Raw genomic sequence first — 19165 nt, forward strand, 5'->3', positions numbered from 1 at the left:
GTTTAAAGGCAACTTTACCTAGGACAGTCAATCTAGTTTCAGTACAACTGAAAGTTTTATACCTTCTTCAGTTTCAGTGCTTAAAGAGTAAACATCGACAAACGTCCAGTTTAAGGCAAACTCATAACCCATCCATCTATTTCTAAGTTATCACATAAACAACCTGTGACACAGTAATTTGATCAAATACCAGCAGATAAAGATTTTGTACACATGAGATCATTCATATTCAAAGATAAACGGAGTGGTGAACACTATTTTCAGACATGCAAAAAATGAAAATTACTGACCAGTTTACATATTAAAATTGAAACCTATGGGTTTTTTTTATATTTGAAAAACTTCATAACCGTTACAACGGCATCCATACACATTATAAAAACATGCTTTTTATATAAATTCAAAAGAATAGATGCATAAGCTTCGACGTTAGCATTAATCATTTAACTAGTCAATTCTGATAGGAGACGGAAGTTCTGGTTGTAAAACCGTATCAGTTGGTGATATATACTGAATATGCAGGTACTGTTTGAATATTTGTACATACATATCACATTAGGTAGATTGAACTTTTCTTTGTTATCGAAATGTTTAATCTGAACTGACCTTCGATGTCGATTAAAAGGTGACTATCAAGTTATGGATCAGACCTTACCAGTACCGTGGTATCATTTAATTTTTGGTTTTTGTTACGGTCAGAAGGGTAGAGGCGATAACATGTATTATTATATCATTCTTTAAATTACATGTATGCATATATAAGACATAAGTTATACAACAACAAGTGAAGATGTAGGATGAAATCAACTCCCTTCATTCTTCTTGACAAAACCTTTGATGAAGTTTGCCTTATGACAGTAAAGAAAATTGGCAATTACACAATTATTGTTATTTCTCATCAGAATATTGTCTGTAAAGAACTTTTCAACAAAAATAATAAAAATCTCGTTATTAACAAAAATCCAGCGTCTGTATGATGACAGTTTTGTAAGAATTTGAGTATGATTTTATAAATGAATAACTGTTCCCTTCCATTGCCATCTACATTGGTCACTTGTTTCAGATATAACAAAGTTGGACTATTCTTTCAAGAACTATTTCAATCTTTTTTATAATAAGAGATTATCATGTATGAATATACAATGTATTGTATACATCATATGATACCTTTCGGATTTTGTTCAATCATAGCAATATCTTATTCCAAATAATTACCTACATTTTCAATTTTATATTGTAAGTGAGTGCATTTGTTCTGCAATGCAACTAACATAATATTGATGATATATGACCAAAACGGTAAATAGATCAGACGACTTTTCTGACATCTATAGATCCAAGAAAACCGAGAAAACATGTTCTCTTGTGTATTGAGACACAGTCCAATGATATCAATCAGTGACTGTAACAGTAAAACTTTTGTTTTGTGTTTTCATTTGTTAGTTCTCATAACCCTGTAGGATCAATTTTGCGTCATGACTACTAACCTAATCACGCAGTCCATAAACTGTGAACATGTACACACCTAACGTATCATATATGATATGCAAAAGCAAAAGACATGCTTCTATTGAGAAATGGGAAGTTTAAGGTCGCGAAACTGAAATCGTCACGTTTGTCATAAATCCATTGAAATAAACCTATTTCACTGAGATAAATGAGAAGTCAGCAATCATTTTAATAAAAAAAAACTTCCTGACGGGACACCACCTATATATTTGAAAGTGAAAGAACGTGACAAGATAATTTTCATTTTTGCTTTGAGAAAGTTTTGAGTGAATTCGGCTTCAGACGAGTACAAAACATGTCGATTGGTAGGATTGCACAATGGGTGTCTGTTAAACTACCGTATTTTTCCTGATATATATATGCAACAGACCCATCAAATGTGTTATCGCTCAAAACGTTTAACATTTTGATGATATCGTATTCGTTTTATTTGTCTTTGGAATCAAACATGTCAAAGGATTTCATCATGACGAACTATAATTTTTCACCTAAGAAAAGAACTTTTTATCTACAATTCCATTTTGTATATACAAAACACTGTTTAATCTGAAGTTGTAATCGATATTTCCATTGATCATACACAATGGAAGTGTAAAGTGTATAAGAATCAAAAGCTATTTTTATCGAAAAATTGTAATGATTGTGAAAATTTAACATAAATTTTGATTTCGACAAGTCTACAATAATTATGTATTTTACCATACATTTCCTCTTTCTGTTCAGTTGTTCTCTTTATACATTTCAGATCTTTGTGATCACTAAACGCATTTAGAGAATGAAAGTCATTATAGCATCGATCACATCTCATCAAATCGTCTTCGTTGTTTTGATAATTTAAAAGTATATGCAAATATATATATGTCATAAATGATACAGCGTGAATTGTAAGATAAGAAACCATTGAAACTTTCGTTTATATTTTATTAACCAGAAAACTATCATATTGGATCAAAATCAGATCATGTAGGTTTAATTACAGAAATAAACAATAATAGTATAATGTAATTGTACAATATCGAAGTGTGCATGAAGTTTATAGAATTTCCTTTTTTTTTGTTATCTTAAACTACAATTGTTGACAGCTTATTTAAAATCAAAATATTTAATTCAAACATACATGTATATTATAATCTCCAAAAATAAAATATACCTGCTAACCATTCCACAATGGTAAAGGTAATCCGAATTTCGACATACGTGTGCATTGCTAGAGGACATTGCCTGAAAATCTGTGTCACAAATTGCTCAAGACATGTAGTAAATGTGTCTTCGTCTTTCAGCATCGTGCCTGATAGTTTTGTCCATAAAATTAAACTACTCCTTTCCTTATGAGTAAGACGGAAACCAAGATGGTTGTGTTTTTGTAGCTTAAATTTTTTCTTTACTGCCTTCTCAGTCCATTCATCGTTGACATTTTCAATTACGATTTCACCATTATATTCACTACCGCCTGGAACGAAATGTCAGATTTATTAACTAAAGGCAATCATGTTATTTCAGCATTTCCTCAAATTGTAGTTATTAATTTCGCATTTGTCAGTTGGTTAACAATCGCGATAATATAAATAATAGAAATTTCTAAATTTGCAGTATGTATGTATCTGTAGTACGCACATGAACAATAAGAATAATAAAGTTTACATTTTTATGTTCTTCTTTTGGCTGCTTAGGTAAAAATTAACTATGTAGCAGATCTTGCTGTCTCAGTAGTTTCAGTCAGTTACTTAGTTGTTGGTTTGTATATTCTATTTAAAGTTATATCACCATATAGAGAGCACATGCTTTATATATTTGATAATTAATTCAAAGGTCCGGTTTAGATATTTTTTTGTATTAACCCATGTTGACAATTGGTTAAGAAGACCACTGCATTTACATTGAGATGCTAAAAAATGGAACTATTTGCCCTTTCACGTACTTAAACATGAATAAAGAAATGAAGTGTGAAAATAAGATTAGGTGATAACACACAACTGTTCAATTTCTACTATTTACCTGTGGCTTCAAGTTTTCCACCAGAACAACAAGCCTCTGCTGTTTGTTTGTTCTTAATATACAGATTATAAATTATATGAAAACTTTAAAGCGAATGTAATGCTATCTCCTCATTTTTTGATAATATGTTCACCATGATAATATTCTTTTTATCATACGTTTAGAAAATGTTTTATATTTGTAAATATTAAAAATAAAAGATTTGGTGTATATAATATTGATCAACAGATTAAGAGCAGGAAAATTGGAAATCATGACAAAATCATTTGTGACGACTAATATCGCCTAACACACAATTAAAGATAAAAGATAAAAAAAGAAACACAATCCAAATCATAGGGCAAGCTCCACGTTGACTAATTAATTGTTGTTTTTTATGTCCAGTGGCCAATGTGTCATGCTTGTAAATTAATGAGGCAAGTTCTGCAAAAGTGGTCGACCAAGACGAAGGGTGGTATATCTGGATTGTCACTGTAAAGAGGGTATTAGTATATTGGAATGGTACCTAACATTAACACTATAACAGGTCAACAACCGGAAATTCCATTAGTATTGCAAGGGTTATTAACGTGCATATAGGTAGGCACTTTTCCTCCTAGAAAATTTGACGTCCACATTGTGCTTATTTCTATTCCCAGCATAGCCAAATTGATAACTATATGTGTGTGAGGAGGAAGAAAAAGCCTGTACTTGTCACAGTTTAAAACAGATATATACATGAATGTATACTGTTCTATTCTAATAGATTTGACCGGTTATATCTAAATAAACAATAGTTCCAATAGGTTGGTTCTGCAAAGTTGACTGATAGAGAAAAGGGTTGAAAATCTGAATCATACATAAAAGGGTATATTGAAAAGAAGCAGATATTTTCTATTTCAGCAGCTACAGACCCTTCAATGAGTTGACGTGCGAATAGCTTGATACTTAATCTGTAGAGGCATCCAATTAAACGTCTTTCCGATATATTTATATTAGATTTATTAAAAGTGAAGACTAGATACTCATAAATTCTTAGTAAATGTATATTAATTGTTTTTTTTTGCTATTAAAAAATAACTAATAAAATACAGGTCAAAGAAATTATATCATTACTTACCCTGCTACATCTAAGCTTGTGTCTAAAAAATTTCGATAGCCCTACAAATTCACGTTTACACCAACCGCAGATATGAAGGTCATTTTCTTCACTAGAGTCTTCGTCTCCGCCTTAAAATAAGTTGAATTTCTGTACATGCAATAGAGTAAGTATGACAAAAGAGATATTTAAAAATGCACCTATTTTGTACAAGAACACAAGCAGGACCAGGAATATCACATTGTCACTTTATGGTATCAATTGGATTATGTTTATTTTCTTTTCCTCAATAAATGTACTGTATTCGAAACAATTATGAGTTAATTTGAGACATTTTTAGAAAAAAATCCTCTCTTACTTGTAATGTCTTCATTGTCCTCTTCACTTTCATAATGTAATTGTGGCGTCATCTTGTTATCTGAAAGAGAAAATTCATAACAAATCAGTTTTATAATAAACTATGGCAGATATGATTAAAAATATCTATGATGGTTTTTAATCAAATTAAATGAAAAACGATGCAATTGTAAACAAATATAATATTATTTGTAAATCAATTTCAAAACTTAAATTAGGGGCAACAGTAGTGTTCCAATTTTCAAATCTCGTAAATATATTAAGGATACACAAATCAAGATAAAGAAAATGAAACCCATGGTAGACACGAACTCGTAACGGAGCTATACGGAATGCACCGACAAGGAAGGTGCATTATTCTATGCATGCTAGGACATACTCAGTCAAAATGTTACATTAGAGAATAGGATGAACAGATCCACGGCTATACTGATATCGAAATGAAACATTCTTAATGTGCACATTTCTGTAAAAGCAAGGCAATTCATACAAACTACATTTTCGATTTCCATTAGTTTATATATATTGCAAGGCACTTTGCATTGATTTTCACACATAGTTTTTTGATTTACAGCAGTGGATTTTTGTGATAAAACACATTTAATGTATATGAATTAGGGAAATCAGAGCAATCTGCTGTCTCGTAATGTTGAGGGTTTATGTTTAGATATTTAAGTCATATGAAACGAGTTTCTTAAAATTTTATTTTTTTTTAAATTATTGAACCAATGCATGCATATATACTAAACTAAGTCTTGCATGTACGTTTTTTTAATATCTATTACATTTCTATAACGTATTATCGACAAATAATATTTCATTCAGTGGTTGTTGATCGCAAGCTAATTAAGTTTCGAGTTTCTTGGCAAAATTTACCGGATCATGACATTGATACACAATAAAAACAGAGCACGTGGAAAGCGTGACAAATAAGCGAATTAAAAGAGCCATGACATTTGTTTTCATATTTTCCATGCGTTCTATTTATTAATTAAACTATTCCTTGACAGTTGTTAAATGATTTGTTGTATTAAATTGTTACTTTAAGAATCTGTTATTTCTATTTACCTTCAAGAGCACGTGTGTTTACATTCTTTCATCACGGTTTATCCCTCGCACTTGCGCTGTGCGGTGGCCGAAGTTATAACGGGAGGTCTCTTAGTTAAGGTCACTGCATTAGGGAAAATATCGGCGAATTATTGTCTGGAAGTCAATAATTCAATATCGGTACATTTATGAAGATTTTGATAATATAAAGGATTTCATTTGAAAAAAAAGTTCAAATTCACTTCTTTTAGAGTAAAACTTAGCCATTCAAGTATATAAAACACGTTCAACTTTTTTTTCTAAATTTGAAGTTTCAGATGACTAAGATTTTTGTTCGAGATCGTTTACTGTAATATAGACAATATATTCTCCTAATCGTGACAGTCAGAATGTGCTTCACTTCAATTTTTTATAAAGAATATGTTTCTATAAACCTAAAATTGACAATGACCATCATCGCCATAATAACCTTATATTACATTTTATAAATATATATTCCATATTCGCAACACGCAAAGGATTTTAAACTATAATGTATGATGTAGAATAACACTCAAGTTTACATTTTTATGATAACCAGAATTATTACATTTAAGAAGGGAAAAAAATAGTACCTATATGTTTGGCTTGTAGTGTTGAATGCGGAGTTCCGAGTACTTCATTGTCTGAAAATATAAAATATGTTTACATGTTATTAAAATAGTTTAATTGGTTAATTAGAGTTTAGACTAATTGATAGTTGAAACAGTAAAAATGAATAAAAAGAGATGCCAGAAATCTTTGTGTGATCTGTAGTGATGACTGTGTGGAAGGAATAAAATAAAACATTTTCATGATTGACGCATAATCATTATCAGACTTAAATTTTACATGGAAAAGTAACTCAAAGGCATCTAAGACTTCTAAAGATAATTCGAGGTCTTTTAGAGACCATCGCATGACGATTTCAGTTTTGCCATTGTCAAATTCCTATTTCTCAGCAGTATCATGCCATCTGCCTAATCGTGTTGCGTTTAAATATTTCAAATGATAATCAGGTGCATTCATAATTACATTGAAATTTTTGAACAGGTATGTGCTCATTACCCGATAGGGTTGTCCCTATGGTATCTTTCGCCCCGAAGACTGAAACCGACTTTTCAAATATTTTGACATATATTATATGTTTGTGTTTCATCTGACGATCGAGAGGCATATTTTTATGTCATTTGATTATTTGAAATTTGATTAAATACTGATTATGTCCAACTGTGGCATCTCTGAATAAGTCTTGATTCGCATTACGGATGTTTCGTACATTCCGGGAGATGCATACTTTGACGATGCATCCGTAGTAGAGAATTTATTTCCGTTTGGAGATAATGTTGTTCCTTGGGTTTGTTTTACTATCGGTTTGTATATTTGGAATGAATTGATGGATTTTGAAAATTGGTAATCAACGTTTTACCTTTAATTACATGCATAAATATACTATTTTAAGAGTAACCTCAAATTTCATTTGTTGTCCGTTATTAAATTAATGACTTATCAACGAATTTATGCAAAATTCATTATTATCAATCTTTTCATGACGATAGATTTAATGTTTTCTTTTGCATTCTTTTGCTTTTGTCTTGTCCTTCCATCTTCGAATTTGCTTTTCTATTTCTGCCTTTTTATCTCTTTATTTTCCCTGAACAATCATACCTTCATCCTCGTATTCTTGATTTCCATATGTTTTACAGGATACAGCAGAGGAAACGTAATTCATCATCTTATTAAAGATATTTCCGGATGAAGGCACACCAGTTTGCATTGCATGGCCCTCATATGACTCGGATGGTATAAATGCACCTAAAATCATCATTTAAAAAATTAATCTTAAAGACAGATGCACTGTTCTTTTAGATAAGAATCATCAGAGACTATCGAATCAAAATAATTGGAAGGCCAAATCGACTACGAAGAGAAAATGTCCTCTAAATATATTTCCTTTCAGTACAGAATGACTAAACAGCGGTGTTACTCTAAGGAAAGAAACGTCTACTTGCAGCAGTATCGACCCAGTAGTTGTAACGGAATCATAATGGGTACCAGGCTTTTAATTGTGTTTGCACGGATCGTCTTCACAGACTCATCAGTGTCGCTCAAATCATGCCAATCGGAAAGCCAAATTGATAACGAAGTTGATAGGCAAACAAAATAAACCAGACTAGAAAATTGTGCAAAATCTGGTTATGCCTCATATGCTTGGGATATGAAGACTTTTGTCTTTTGAATAATTTCAACACTCAGAAAATGACCACATCATTGCTTAAGCAAACGAAAACAAAATGCAAATAAAATCAACTATACATATTAACCCCATTCTGTTTTGTGTAGAGTTCCTGATGAAAGTAAATCAAGTATGTTGCTTCGGATCCACGAAAAGTATAAAGTGTTAAACTTTGTTTACTAGCATTAGGTCGCTACTGCTGTTGTTTGGCTAGAAGTCCAGGAGGGTATATTAGCTCACTAGTGTTTCGGTACTGATATGATTTTTCTTCAATCCGGCATTGATTAATTAGTAGAAAATTAAATACATGTAAGGTCCTCGTTGAGCATGTACATGTAGCTTTTGATGATTTTTTAGTATTTAGAAATCATTAGCCATCAAATGTTTGGCTTGTGCGTTCCTGGTGAAGATTAATCCGGAAAAGCTCTACGGACGCACGAAATAAATTTTCTACCGCACATCTCGACATTTTTATCACAAAAAGTGATTATTGTAAAAGAAAATAACACTTATAAAATTCGGTTCGTCTCAAAATAGAGAGGCAGGAGATACCTAAGACATATTTAATCTCATAAGTCGATAACAAACTGCCAAAGTCATGACAAGTACCGAAAAACGACGAAAACAGTCTACAAAATACAATATACAAAAACTAAAGAAAAAAAAAACACGAACCCCGTCAAAAACTGGGGGTGATATCAAGGAGAGGTTAAACGGATCCTGCTCCGCAGTAGGCACCTATAGTGTTGCTCATGTAAGTACACATTCAGTGATCAGTCTCATTCAGTGAGATTACATTCGAGGAAAAGAGGACGGAAATGTGTTGATTAAAATATTGATATCGTAGTCATGATCATTGAATAATTCGAAAATTTTTAACGTTGGACATCATGATTATTTGCATTGCAAACCTGATTCATAAACATTCTAACTAAATTTCAAATAATACGTAGCATCTGATAATATTTTAGATAATCCCAAGTTTTTCTCGGTACTATAGAACATGTTTTTAAGACCTGAGACTTGTAAAAATCACAATAGTTTGGGTAAAATTTCCGAAATGACAATGTGCTAAGTGACGAGACAATTAAAATATGTCGTTTAATGACCACTTTACATTGTTTTTCACTAACAATAAATTACGTTTTCAAATGTTATATGAAGTCTTACTTAATCTAGAAAAACTGCACATTATGCAGTAAATATCTTCTAGTTGATACGATATCACAGAGCTTGCGTTCCATATTATGATTTCATCCAAAGAAGGTTGCTGCTTATAAGGAAGCAATTGAACCAAGAGCATTAAGAGCTTTAAGTGGTAAAATTTAAAGCATCCCATCAAAAGTTTATACGGATGCCATCACAAGTTGTTTGACCGTTACGGAATATCTGTGCCACAGATGACCATAGGTATGTCTCATTTGTCGTTACACCTATTCTGTTCTCTTTACCTCAATTGTAACATCACTGAATAAAATTTACCACTTAAATGCTACTTAACATAAGCAACATGACGGATGCCACTAGTGAAACAGAATTTGTTTACGCTTAAGATCAGCCCCAGTTTTCTATGGACTTCGTGCATGTTGTTCTGTTTTTAGTTTTCTATGTGGTGTTTTGTGTGTACTTGTTGTCTTTTCGTTATCTTTTGTTTTATGTCATGACGTTGTCAATTTCTCTCATCCCCTATGTATCGTCTGCCTTAACTCTTGAGTCTTGACTAAAAGTCTTCAAAATCAGTAATTGGGAATTATCTCCTAAGCACAGCATATAAGCTTGAGAACAAATTTTCTCAACTCGGAGTCAGTCAGAACAATGTGTCTGAATATGGTGACTTATCTTCCGATGGACTGTTCGTGTGAGCGTGGACAAAACAGGTGTCATATTCGAATTACATTAAAATGATCTCGTTTTAATAAGCATGTAATAGTAACTGAAGTTTAAATGTCCATCCGTCATCGCCGTTATCTTTGATTTTTGCAAATTCGTCAAGTATAAAACATGTTAGTCCTGAATCTACTTACCTGTTGCATGTCCAATTTCAATACATTTAGGTATTCTGCATTTCGCATTGTTACCATCCCATCTCAGGATAATAATTCTTCGGCCATCTTAAGTTAATAAAACCAAAAAGTACTTTACAAATGATTGACTGAATCAAATTCAACGGAAATGGTGGATGGGGAGGAGGTGGGACTGTCTCTTTCTATGTGAAGGCATACACGGACTTGCCAATGTCATGAATCACTTTTGGTTGCAATCTAATCAAGGTAATATGTCAATGGGTTAGTAGTTTTGATCATTCGATAAGACTTTTGTACAAATTATGCACCATTCCTTATAAGTTATATATACAATGTTATTGATACGAATGGCCACATGTGGTAAACGTCTTAAAGTATCTGCTGAAACTTTAATTGACACTAGATAGACAATCCCTTTAAATTAAATTAAGATGTCAAAATTGTACATGCTTGTGATAATAGAGAAATATATGAATGGGTTATGATTGTGCCACGCAATATACATATATATATCAGTATATATCCACCAAAAGCTGAATTATTAGTTCAGTCTAGGTGGCTTCGTGGTCTAGAGCGCTGGACACAGTGCAGGCGGTGTTGTCTCGATATCCCAATAGCATGAGTTCGAATCCCGGCGAGGTAAGAACAAAAATTTGCTTCCGCAAATTTGCAGATTTAACATTGTTGTGCTGATATTAAGAGTAATTATGTATATATATATATATATACAACTCGTCTAAACATCAGCCCAACAATGTTAGATCTGTAACTTTGCTTTCGCAAATTTTTGGTTCTTCCCTCGCCGGGATTCGAACTCATGCTACTGAGATATCGTGACACCAAATCGCCTGCACTGTATCCGACGCGCTAGACCACACGACCACCTAGGCTTCACAAAAATAAAGCTTTCGGTGGCCGGGTGTTACCTTTCCTCGTCAGTTTTAATCTAGCGTCGTAATACAGTACATGATATATAAGGCATGAAGATGGAATTGTTACAGATCAGCTGAAATATCTATTGTAAAGGATCCTACAAATTAATGCAAGATACAGTCACAGAAATTATTATATTTATAAGTACGTCTGAACCAGTGACAACTCTACAACAGATTTATCCATCGGATCACTAGCAGTGATGGTGATACATGGCTGTGTACATTCTGTATATACAGCTCTTCTAAACATCAGCCCAACAATGTAAGATCTGTAAAATTGCTTTCGCAAATTTTTTGTTCTTCCCTCGCCGGGATTCGAACTCATGCTACTGAGATATCGTGACACCAAATCGCATGCACTGTATCCGACGCGCAAGACCACACGACCACCTAGGCTTCACAATAATAAAGCATTCGGTGGCCGGGTGTTACCTTTCCTCGTCAGTTTTAATCTAGCGTCGTAGTACAGTACATGATATATAAGGCATGAAGATGGAATTGTTACAGATCAGCTGAAATATCTACTGTAAAGGATCCTACAAATTAATGCAAGATACAGTCACAGAAATTATTATATTTATAAGTACGTCTGAACCAGTGACAACTCTACAACAGATTTATCCATCGCATCACCAGCAGTGATTGTGATACATGGCTGTGTACATTCTGTATATACAACTCGTCTAAACATCAGCCAAACAATGTTAGATCTTTAAATTTGCTTTCGCAAATTTTTTGTTCTTCCCTCGCCGGGATTCGAACTCATGCTACTGAGATATCGTGACATCAAATCGCCTGCACTGCACAGAAAAAGACAAACAGACAAACAACAGCACACAAAATACATCACGTTGTAACACAAAACTGAGCAAAACGAACCCCATCAAAAACTGACGGTGATCTCTCAAGTGCTCCGGAAGGGTAAGAGGATCTTGCTCCACAAGTTGCATCCGTCGTGTTGCTCATATAAGTAAAAACCCGGAGATAAGTCTAATTCGGTAGGTCACATTTGGGGAAAAGGGAACGGGATTGTAGTTACGACAAAGTTAAACGCTAATTTTTTTCTTATAGAAATAAGATGAAACATCGTAATATGAATGATTAAACTGTACATGACCACTCTCTATCTAAAATTAAGGATTTACAATATTCTTATCTACGTAGTAATAATTATACATCTGGACACATCATTCTGGATTCCCAAACCAAGAGAAGCTAACGTCAACTTAAGATCGCCCTTCATTTATTGCAGAACAAACATGATAAACTTCGCGAGTCTATTTTCACAGAAGGGAATATTTAAATACCTACTAGTATTTCATAAAACGTTTTCTCCTTATCATCACAGCTTTTCTGGCAATAATTTGAGATAAAAATAAACTAGTTCTTTCCATAGCTTTCGCAACTATCGGTCACATGCGCATATGATGAAGACTGCCTTTATTTCACAAACGTGATCTGCGCACATAAATTAGTTAATTCGGATTATTGTATAAAAAGAATACGGTATATAATAAACAAAATAAGGAGATGTGTTGTGAAATGCAAAAAAGACAACTATTCAACAGAGTCCAAATGGCGATTAGCATGCTGAATTTGAAAAAGGGTAAAGCGGAAATATCCAAATGTCCTTTTAACACAATCTGATATATGTCTTGCAAAGTTCTTTACTTTCACTTTCATATGTATGTATGATGTCCTATCACTAAATAGCTGCATACCTCTCATATATCCCAGTGAACTTGAGATTAAGACTAATACCGATCGAAAAAGCTCTACCTCTTATCTTGATCTTTCCCTCGATAGATATTGACTCAGATGGATGAATTTAAACTAGAATCTATGACAAGCGTGATAATTTCAATTTTCCAATTATCAACTTACTATTTCTCAGAAGTAACAAACCCTCTGCTCCATCGTATTGCATTTACATGTGTCAGTTAATACGTTACGCTCGTACATGACATGTTCACATTATAAGGACTTCATTAATTACACAAAAACTGATGAAACAGAGTTATCAAGAAGAACGACTGAAATCGACACTACATTAGTTTCACAGTCATCATCTCAAGTTTGTTGACCGAAACAATGCATCGGTGTCTCAACTCACTAACAACATATTTTCTCGGTCATGAAATTTTATATATATGCATTATAGTCGTCTGATCTGTAATTTTACCGATTCTTGCTCCTTTTAGAGTTCATGCATTCCCTCAGATTTTGTTTATTATCTTGATTTGTCTCTTATATATGCCTTGAAGGATCTCAAACTTCGTAAATCGAAGGAAAAAAAATACCATGGCAAATGTAAATAAAAGCGAATAGACAAAACAACATTTCACAAAACGTTACATATGAAACTAAATATAAAGCAAAAAAAGTCCTCAACTAAACTGTGTTGTTATGATAAGTATGATTTTTTGTATGTCCTTTAATCAAAGTTGGTAGTACAGAAGGATACGATAGCCCGCGCACCCAAATTTGATTATCTCCTATTAAAGGGGGGTTACATTCCTGTATGCACAACCTTAGGGTATACATTGTAATCAATATCCATCTAGGTATTAGATGAGGTTACGCTGATGAACGACTATTATCCCATATTGCAACATTAAAAGTAATTTTGATTATCTACTGATTATCTACCCTTCAACATTTTGAACTGATAATATATTTCGTCTTGCCATCCTCAAGTAGTGTTTTACAACTGTGTGAAGTTTGATCAATATCCTTGAAGGCACACAAGGCTAAGGACAGACAGACGGACATACAATGTGATTCATATAATTATACGCCCGAAAGACTTTGCTAACGTGGTATAACACAATAAATGAATAACGGATTGATTTTATTTTGTATGTGTCCCTTTATGACTTCCGTACAGATTTACCTTATCGAAGGTGATCAGTTGTAATGCACAAAATGTACGACAACCAGGATGATTTCACTTTTGTAATTACTAGAGACTCAGAGAGCAGTATATGTTTTCGCTTGCATGTAATGTTATGATTTAACAGAATACGGATTGACTCGTTAATTCTTATTCCTAATACTAGTTCTGACCATAGGTCACTACTGTCATATTGCCGCATACTTTATTTGTCATTTAAGTCTTCCTCTACAGGCGCACATTTCTTTTAAAATATCTGTTAATTGGTTTGTTTGTTTTTTAGCCTTTCAGCATTTTCGCGTCCCAACCCATTCATTGATTTTTTTTTAATTGGATAGGTTTAAATCTAGTACACGGCAAATTAAATGATTGTTCAAATTATTAGATAATAACAAAAAAATGAAAAAAGGCATTGCATGGCTATTTAATTGATACGGATAGAAAAAAAATACCTTCTTAGAAAAAGGGCAAATTTATACTGTAATCCGATAGAGGTAATTGAAATGGTAGCTTAATATTATTACGTTTAATTTAAAATCAAAAGTTTTCTTAAATGCATACACACCTTCAAACGAATATAGCTTCTCCTCAAACTGATCCATTCTGTCAGCAATAACATCAAGTTTTCCAGTAGCTGTTGGGAGGGCCTGCAAAATCAAGGTATACTTATGGAGAAACGTTTCGTTTTGTGTTTTTAAAATCCAAGAGGAAGCAAGAACAAAAAAAGACGACGTAAAAGATGTTATTTTTTCATTATGCATTTTACGTACAATTTTTAAAAAATCTAACAAAAAAGTCTTTGTCAACCTTCGTCCGATTGTTTAATATATTAAGTTATTACTTTTTAAAAGTAATGTTTTCGTTTTTCGTTTTATTATTATCTGTTTAAAAACAGAAAATTCAGATATTGTTTATGTAAATTATAAAAAAGATGCGCGTATCTTTCTTTTCGTGAAATAAGTCTGAGTTGTTCTTAACAATTGAATAAATGCATTTTCTTCTATTTCAAAGAATTCATTATATATTAAATTGTTGTATATCAGATTTAAGTTCGACTGATTTGATTTTGGTATTGAGATGAATTTTAAAACCTTTCAGCAGTGAAGACTTACCAGCCCTGTTTCAATTCTAATCATACAAGTCAATAAAGAGCTAATAAATTATTGATTAAATAACTATTTAAAACTAAGGAGTAGTGAAATATGAAGATAACGGGTGGATAATCTAAATACAGTATCTTACCTCTTCTATTTGTAAAGACATTTTAAATTCCTGGAGTAATGATGTGTGATATTGGTTGCATAATGATTGGTCTAAACTGCTTATTTTTAGTTCTTCGAGTTCCTTTTTTGCTGCATCACTTCTTTTGCATGGGCTTGATAACATGAGGATGCAACGTTCCATTCGTATCCATGCGTCATGAAATGTCATATCATCAATTTCGTCAACAACGCCATGACCATACATAGTATTCCGCAATTCAACCAGTTCTTCAGCTGCTATGCGAAGTGGACAAAATTGTTTTTGCAATTTCCACGATAGTCCGTCTACTTGTAAATCTTGAACACGTATCCCTGGTCTTGCTATAAAGTAAAGTGGATCAGGCAGGTTGCTGGGATTGCAGAGTATAGAGTTTGGAATATACAGTTCATTCCAGTTACGTTTCGACATCGTTGCAGTTCCTGCAGACGTGCCTATTGACCCTTTACCTAGTTGAAGGCATACTGAACACTCGATTTCCACGAATGAAATATTTCATGCTTGTTGTTATTTAAAAAATTCTCCAGATTTATTTTTTTCACACCGAGGCAACATTCCCAAAAAAGATCATCACAGAAATTCACGAGTAAACATCTGATCAAAGTTAAATCTAAATCGTTTACTGTTAAGGACGGTTTTGACGTACAACAGCAAAATTCATTTTTAATGTATTGGATGTTTCCGTTATGATTAGGTTGTCGTTGTCCATGTTTGTCGAATAAAATATCAAGTTGAGCTGGTCGTAATACTCTTGGTTTCTGAGAAACATGTCCAGAGAGACACATACAACATGCATAAGAAAAACATAAATGGAGCAAGTCATGCTGATGAATATTTATAAAATCTGGTTAACTGACTTTCAATGTTAACAAATGATGACTTAATAAATCGCGGTATGCCTTTGTTCAGTTGCTTTGTGTCAATGAACACATTCGATAAAAATTGTCTCTGTGTTTACTTTGCATTATTGCTGATAACTGTATCCGAACATGTATACAAACATGTAATACATATTAAAGTTTTTTTCCGTCTGTATATAGCTGGAACATTAAATCATAATACCTAGTTAATTTCGAAGAAATAATAGAACAGCAGATTCGATTTTCGGACTCTATATCTTTGATTTTGATGCTAACATATGAGTTACAGCTCTTTATAACCATTTTACAAAAGAATCCAACTTTTTTTTAGCTCCATGCGGATGAAAAAAATATTTTATAGACAGTTTCATTAATTTTGCGCAGATGTTAACATGAACTTCTGAACTTTGCAAGAGGAAACAAAAAAGTATGATAGGGTATAATTTCGAAGTTTCAAGAATAATCTTCATGAGGAAGGGGCTGAAACCAAATATTTGGAAAGCAGATAGATCAAACGCTTAAGACTATTTGAAACTAAACATTACAGGAACTGAACTGTTGCATATAACATTTTTCATTTAACTTAATAAAATAAAGAAACAAGTTCCATTGCATAAATCTTATCCTTCGGAATAGACAGATCGTGCAGCTCAACGGCTCATATCTCTTTTTGTCTGCTACATATGAGTAAGTCCGTTATTTGAAATCTCGTTTTGATATAATTTATTTAATAAGTGTGGAATTAATTTACTTTTTATTTATACAGTCTTTCTGTTGGAACTTATATTACCGTATTTTGTTTAAAATAACTACATGTTTTATTAACGAATTAAATAACCTCCCTTGTCCCTTATGTTTTAAAATGGTCGGATTCAACTTCTGTATTAAATAATCTAAAAATATTGATTTGTTAGTAGATGTATTTGCCGATATCTAATAGAGAAATCTGAAACCAGTTTGTACATTTAAACAAACTTTCCAGAGGGATATAAGTGGATCAATTAACATATTTGTAAAAGTATCATCGAATTGATCTATAAATAACAACAATTCTGTGTGTTTGGTTTTTTATACGTATGACCTAAACAGAAAACTTTAACGCGTTTAAGCACATTTTATTTCATATAATTTTTAAATTGTGGGGGTCGATAATTTACCTTTTGAAAGTTTAGAATATGTTTATCGTGTAGGTTTTTAAAATAAACATTCATAATTGTTAACCTATAATTGTTAACTTTTTATACATTGTGACTTGGATGGAGAGTTGTCTCATTGGCACTCATACCACATCTTCTTATTTATATGGAAGCAGAATCATACAATAAGTTGAACATACAACGGCTGATCGTTTGATCACGATAATTTCTTTGTGTAAATGTGTCTGTACGGAAACATTTTCAACTTTTTTGTCGAGTTGGCCTTCAAACTGTTTTGATACGAGCTTTACTGATAAGTCTTTTGAAGGGGAAACGCGCGTCTGATGTACTAAGCCTGATAACTTTTTCGAGTTTTTACAGTGTTGCACGTCGCGCGTTAAAACAATGTTGAGCAAAAAAGACTGTTCCTTTCTCTTAATGAGCAACAACAAATTCTCCCATTCCAAATCCGAAACAGCAGCTACAACAAAGGTTAAAAATATCAATTACGTCCTACGTAGAAAAAAGATATGATCGAACAAAAATCAGACGCATAATCGTAACCTATCGTGGTGAATGCAAACAACGAAGGACCATCATTTAACATACGAAAGCTTTTAGATCTTTGCACGAAAAAATAACCCTCCTCAAATGAAATTCTGTTTAAAGAAACGGTATTTGAACCTCAGTTCAATTTTCATTTGCAGATGCTGTTTGTATGATTATGTTGTTACATTAAAAGGGATAGTTAACAACCCTATGATTAAAACATATTAATTTCATATTATCTACATATTATGAACCCAATGTTATAAATACTGTTTTACAAATATCTAATCATAGATCACGAATCTGGCTTCAACAAAAACATAGAGTAAACTGTTGAAGGCTCCGAATGTGACGAAATGTAAAAAACTTCAAACGAAAAAACCAAAGCCATGATTTAATTACATTCAATACAACCTAATTCTCGAAAACATAAAATGTAATCCTTAAAAGAGCCATACATGAAAACTAGTTTTCATATTGTTATTTCCGATAACCTTTGAAGTCCTAAGTATGTTACGATTACGTAGATTACTATTGTTAATTTATATGTTTGCATTTAACCAGTTATTAATGTATTCCTGTACGTAGATGTTTGCATTTTAATCATCCGTTTTGAATTTCCCTTGGAGTTCGGTATTTTTGTTATTGCACTTTTTTCGTTTACAAAACCATAGATAACTTTAAAATATCTGTATTTATTTTTCAGCATTTGTAATCACTTTAGTTTTAACATATGTTATTGCTAAAGTTAACAAATGGATAAGACGCATGTTTTTAACATAGCAATGTTTTCTTCACAAAGTTTAGTTTGTTTACATATGTCATTGACATATTTGTTTTATAACTTCATGACGTTTAATATAGACATATTCTTGAAGAAATAAAACTAAATACTTAATAGAGCTATTATATAAGCAAACTGAGTTTGTCATACTGCTATTTTGTATATGCATTACCATTTCTATACAGCGGTATTGCAGTGTAAAAGTTCACAATATTTACCTTATATTACATATTTTTCTTTCTTGCTCGGACGATAACTTCCGTTACATATAATAACCTTCTTTTAACTGTCATGGCTGATGCGTAAGATTGAATGGCGGAAAGTTTCAAATACATTGTACATCCCAGTAAAATAAAGTATATAAAACTATATCTTAGTACCGACAAGCTGACTACGTTTGAAATCGATGTTTTGATTTTATAAGCAGCCACCTCTTAAAAAATTTATGGCAGGACAAAAAGGGCCTTGACTATCGGATCATCTG

The 19165-nt window shown here is 32.5% G+C and overlaps 1 protein-coding gene across 1 annotated transcript; it reads right to left on the reverse strand.

Moving 5' to 3' along the window:
- Positions 1–110: 110 nt before the first annotated feature.
- Positions 111–18964, reverse strand: LOC127714059 (uncharacterized). Its single transcript, XM_052220005.1, has 10 exons — positions 18900–18964; positions 15335–16392; positions 14658–14739; positions 10265–10351; positions 7673–7819; positions 4941–5000; positions 4604–4713; positions 3505–3556; positions 2660–2959; positions 111–163 (listed from the first exon to the last, which is right to left on the reverse strand). The coding sequence occupies exons 2-10, from the start codon at positions 15761–15763 to the stop codon at positions 111–113; spliced, it is 1320 nt and encodes a 439-aa protein (XP_052075965.1). The 5' UTR covers positions 15764–16392; positions 18900–18964.
- Between the last annotated feature and the right edge of the window lie 201 nt (positions 18965–19165).

The sequence above is a fragment of the Mytilus californianus genome, unplaced genomic scaffold, assembly GCF_021869535.1.
Source record: "Mytilus californianus isolate M0D057914Y unplaced genomic scaffold, xbMytCali1.0.p SCAF_9, whole genome shotgun sequence".
Lineage (NCBI taxonomy): Eukaryota > Metazoa > Mollusca > Bivalvia > Mytilida > Mytilidae > Mytilus > Mytilus californianus.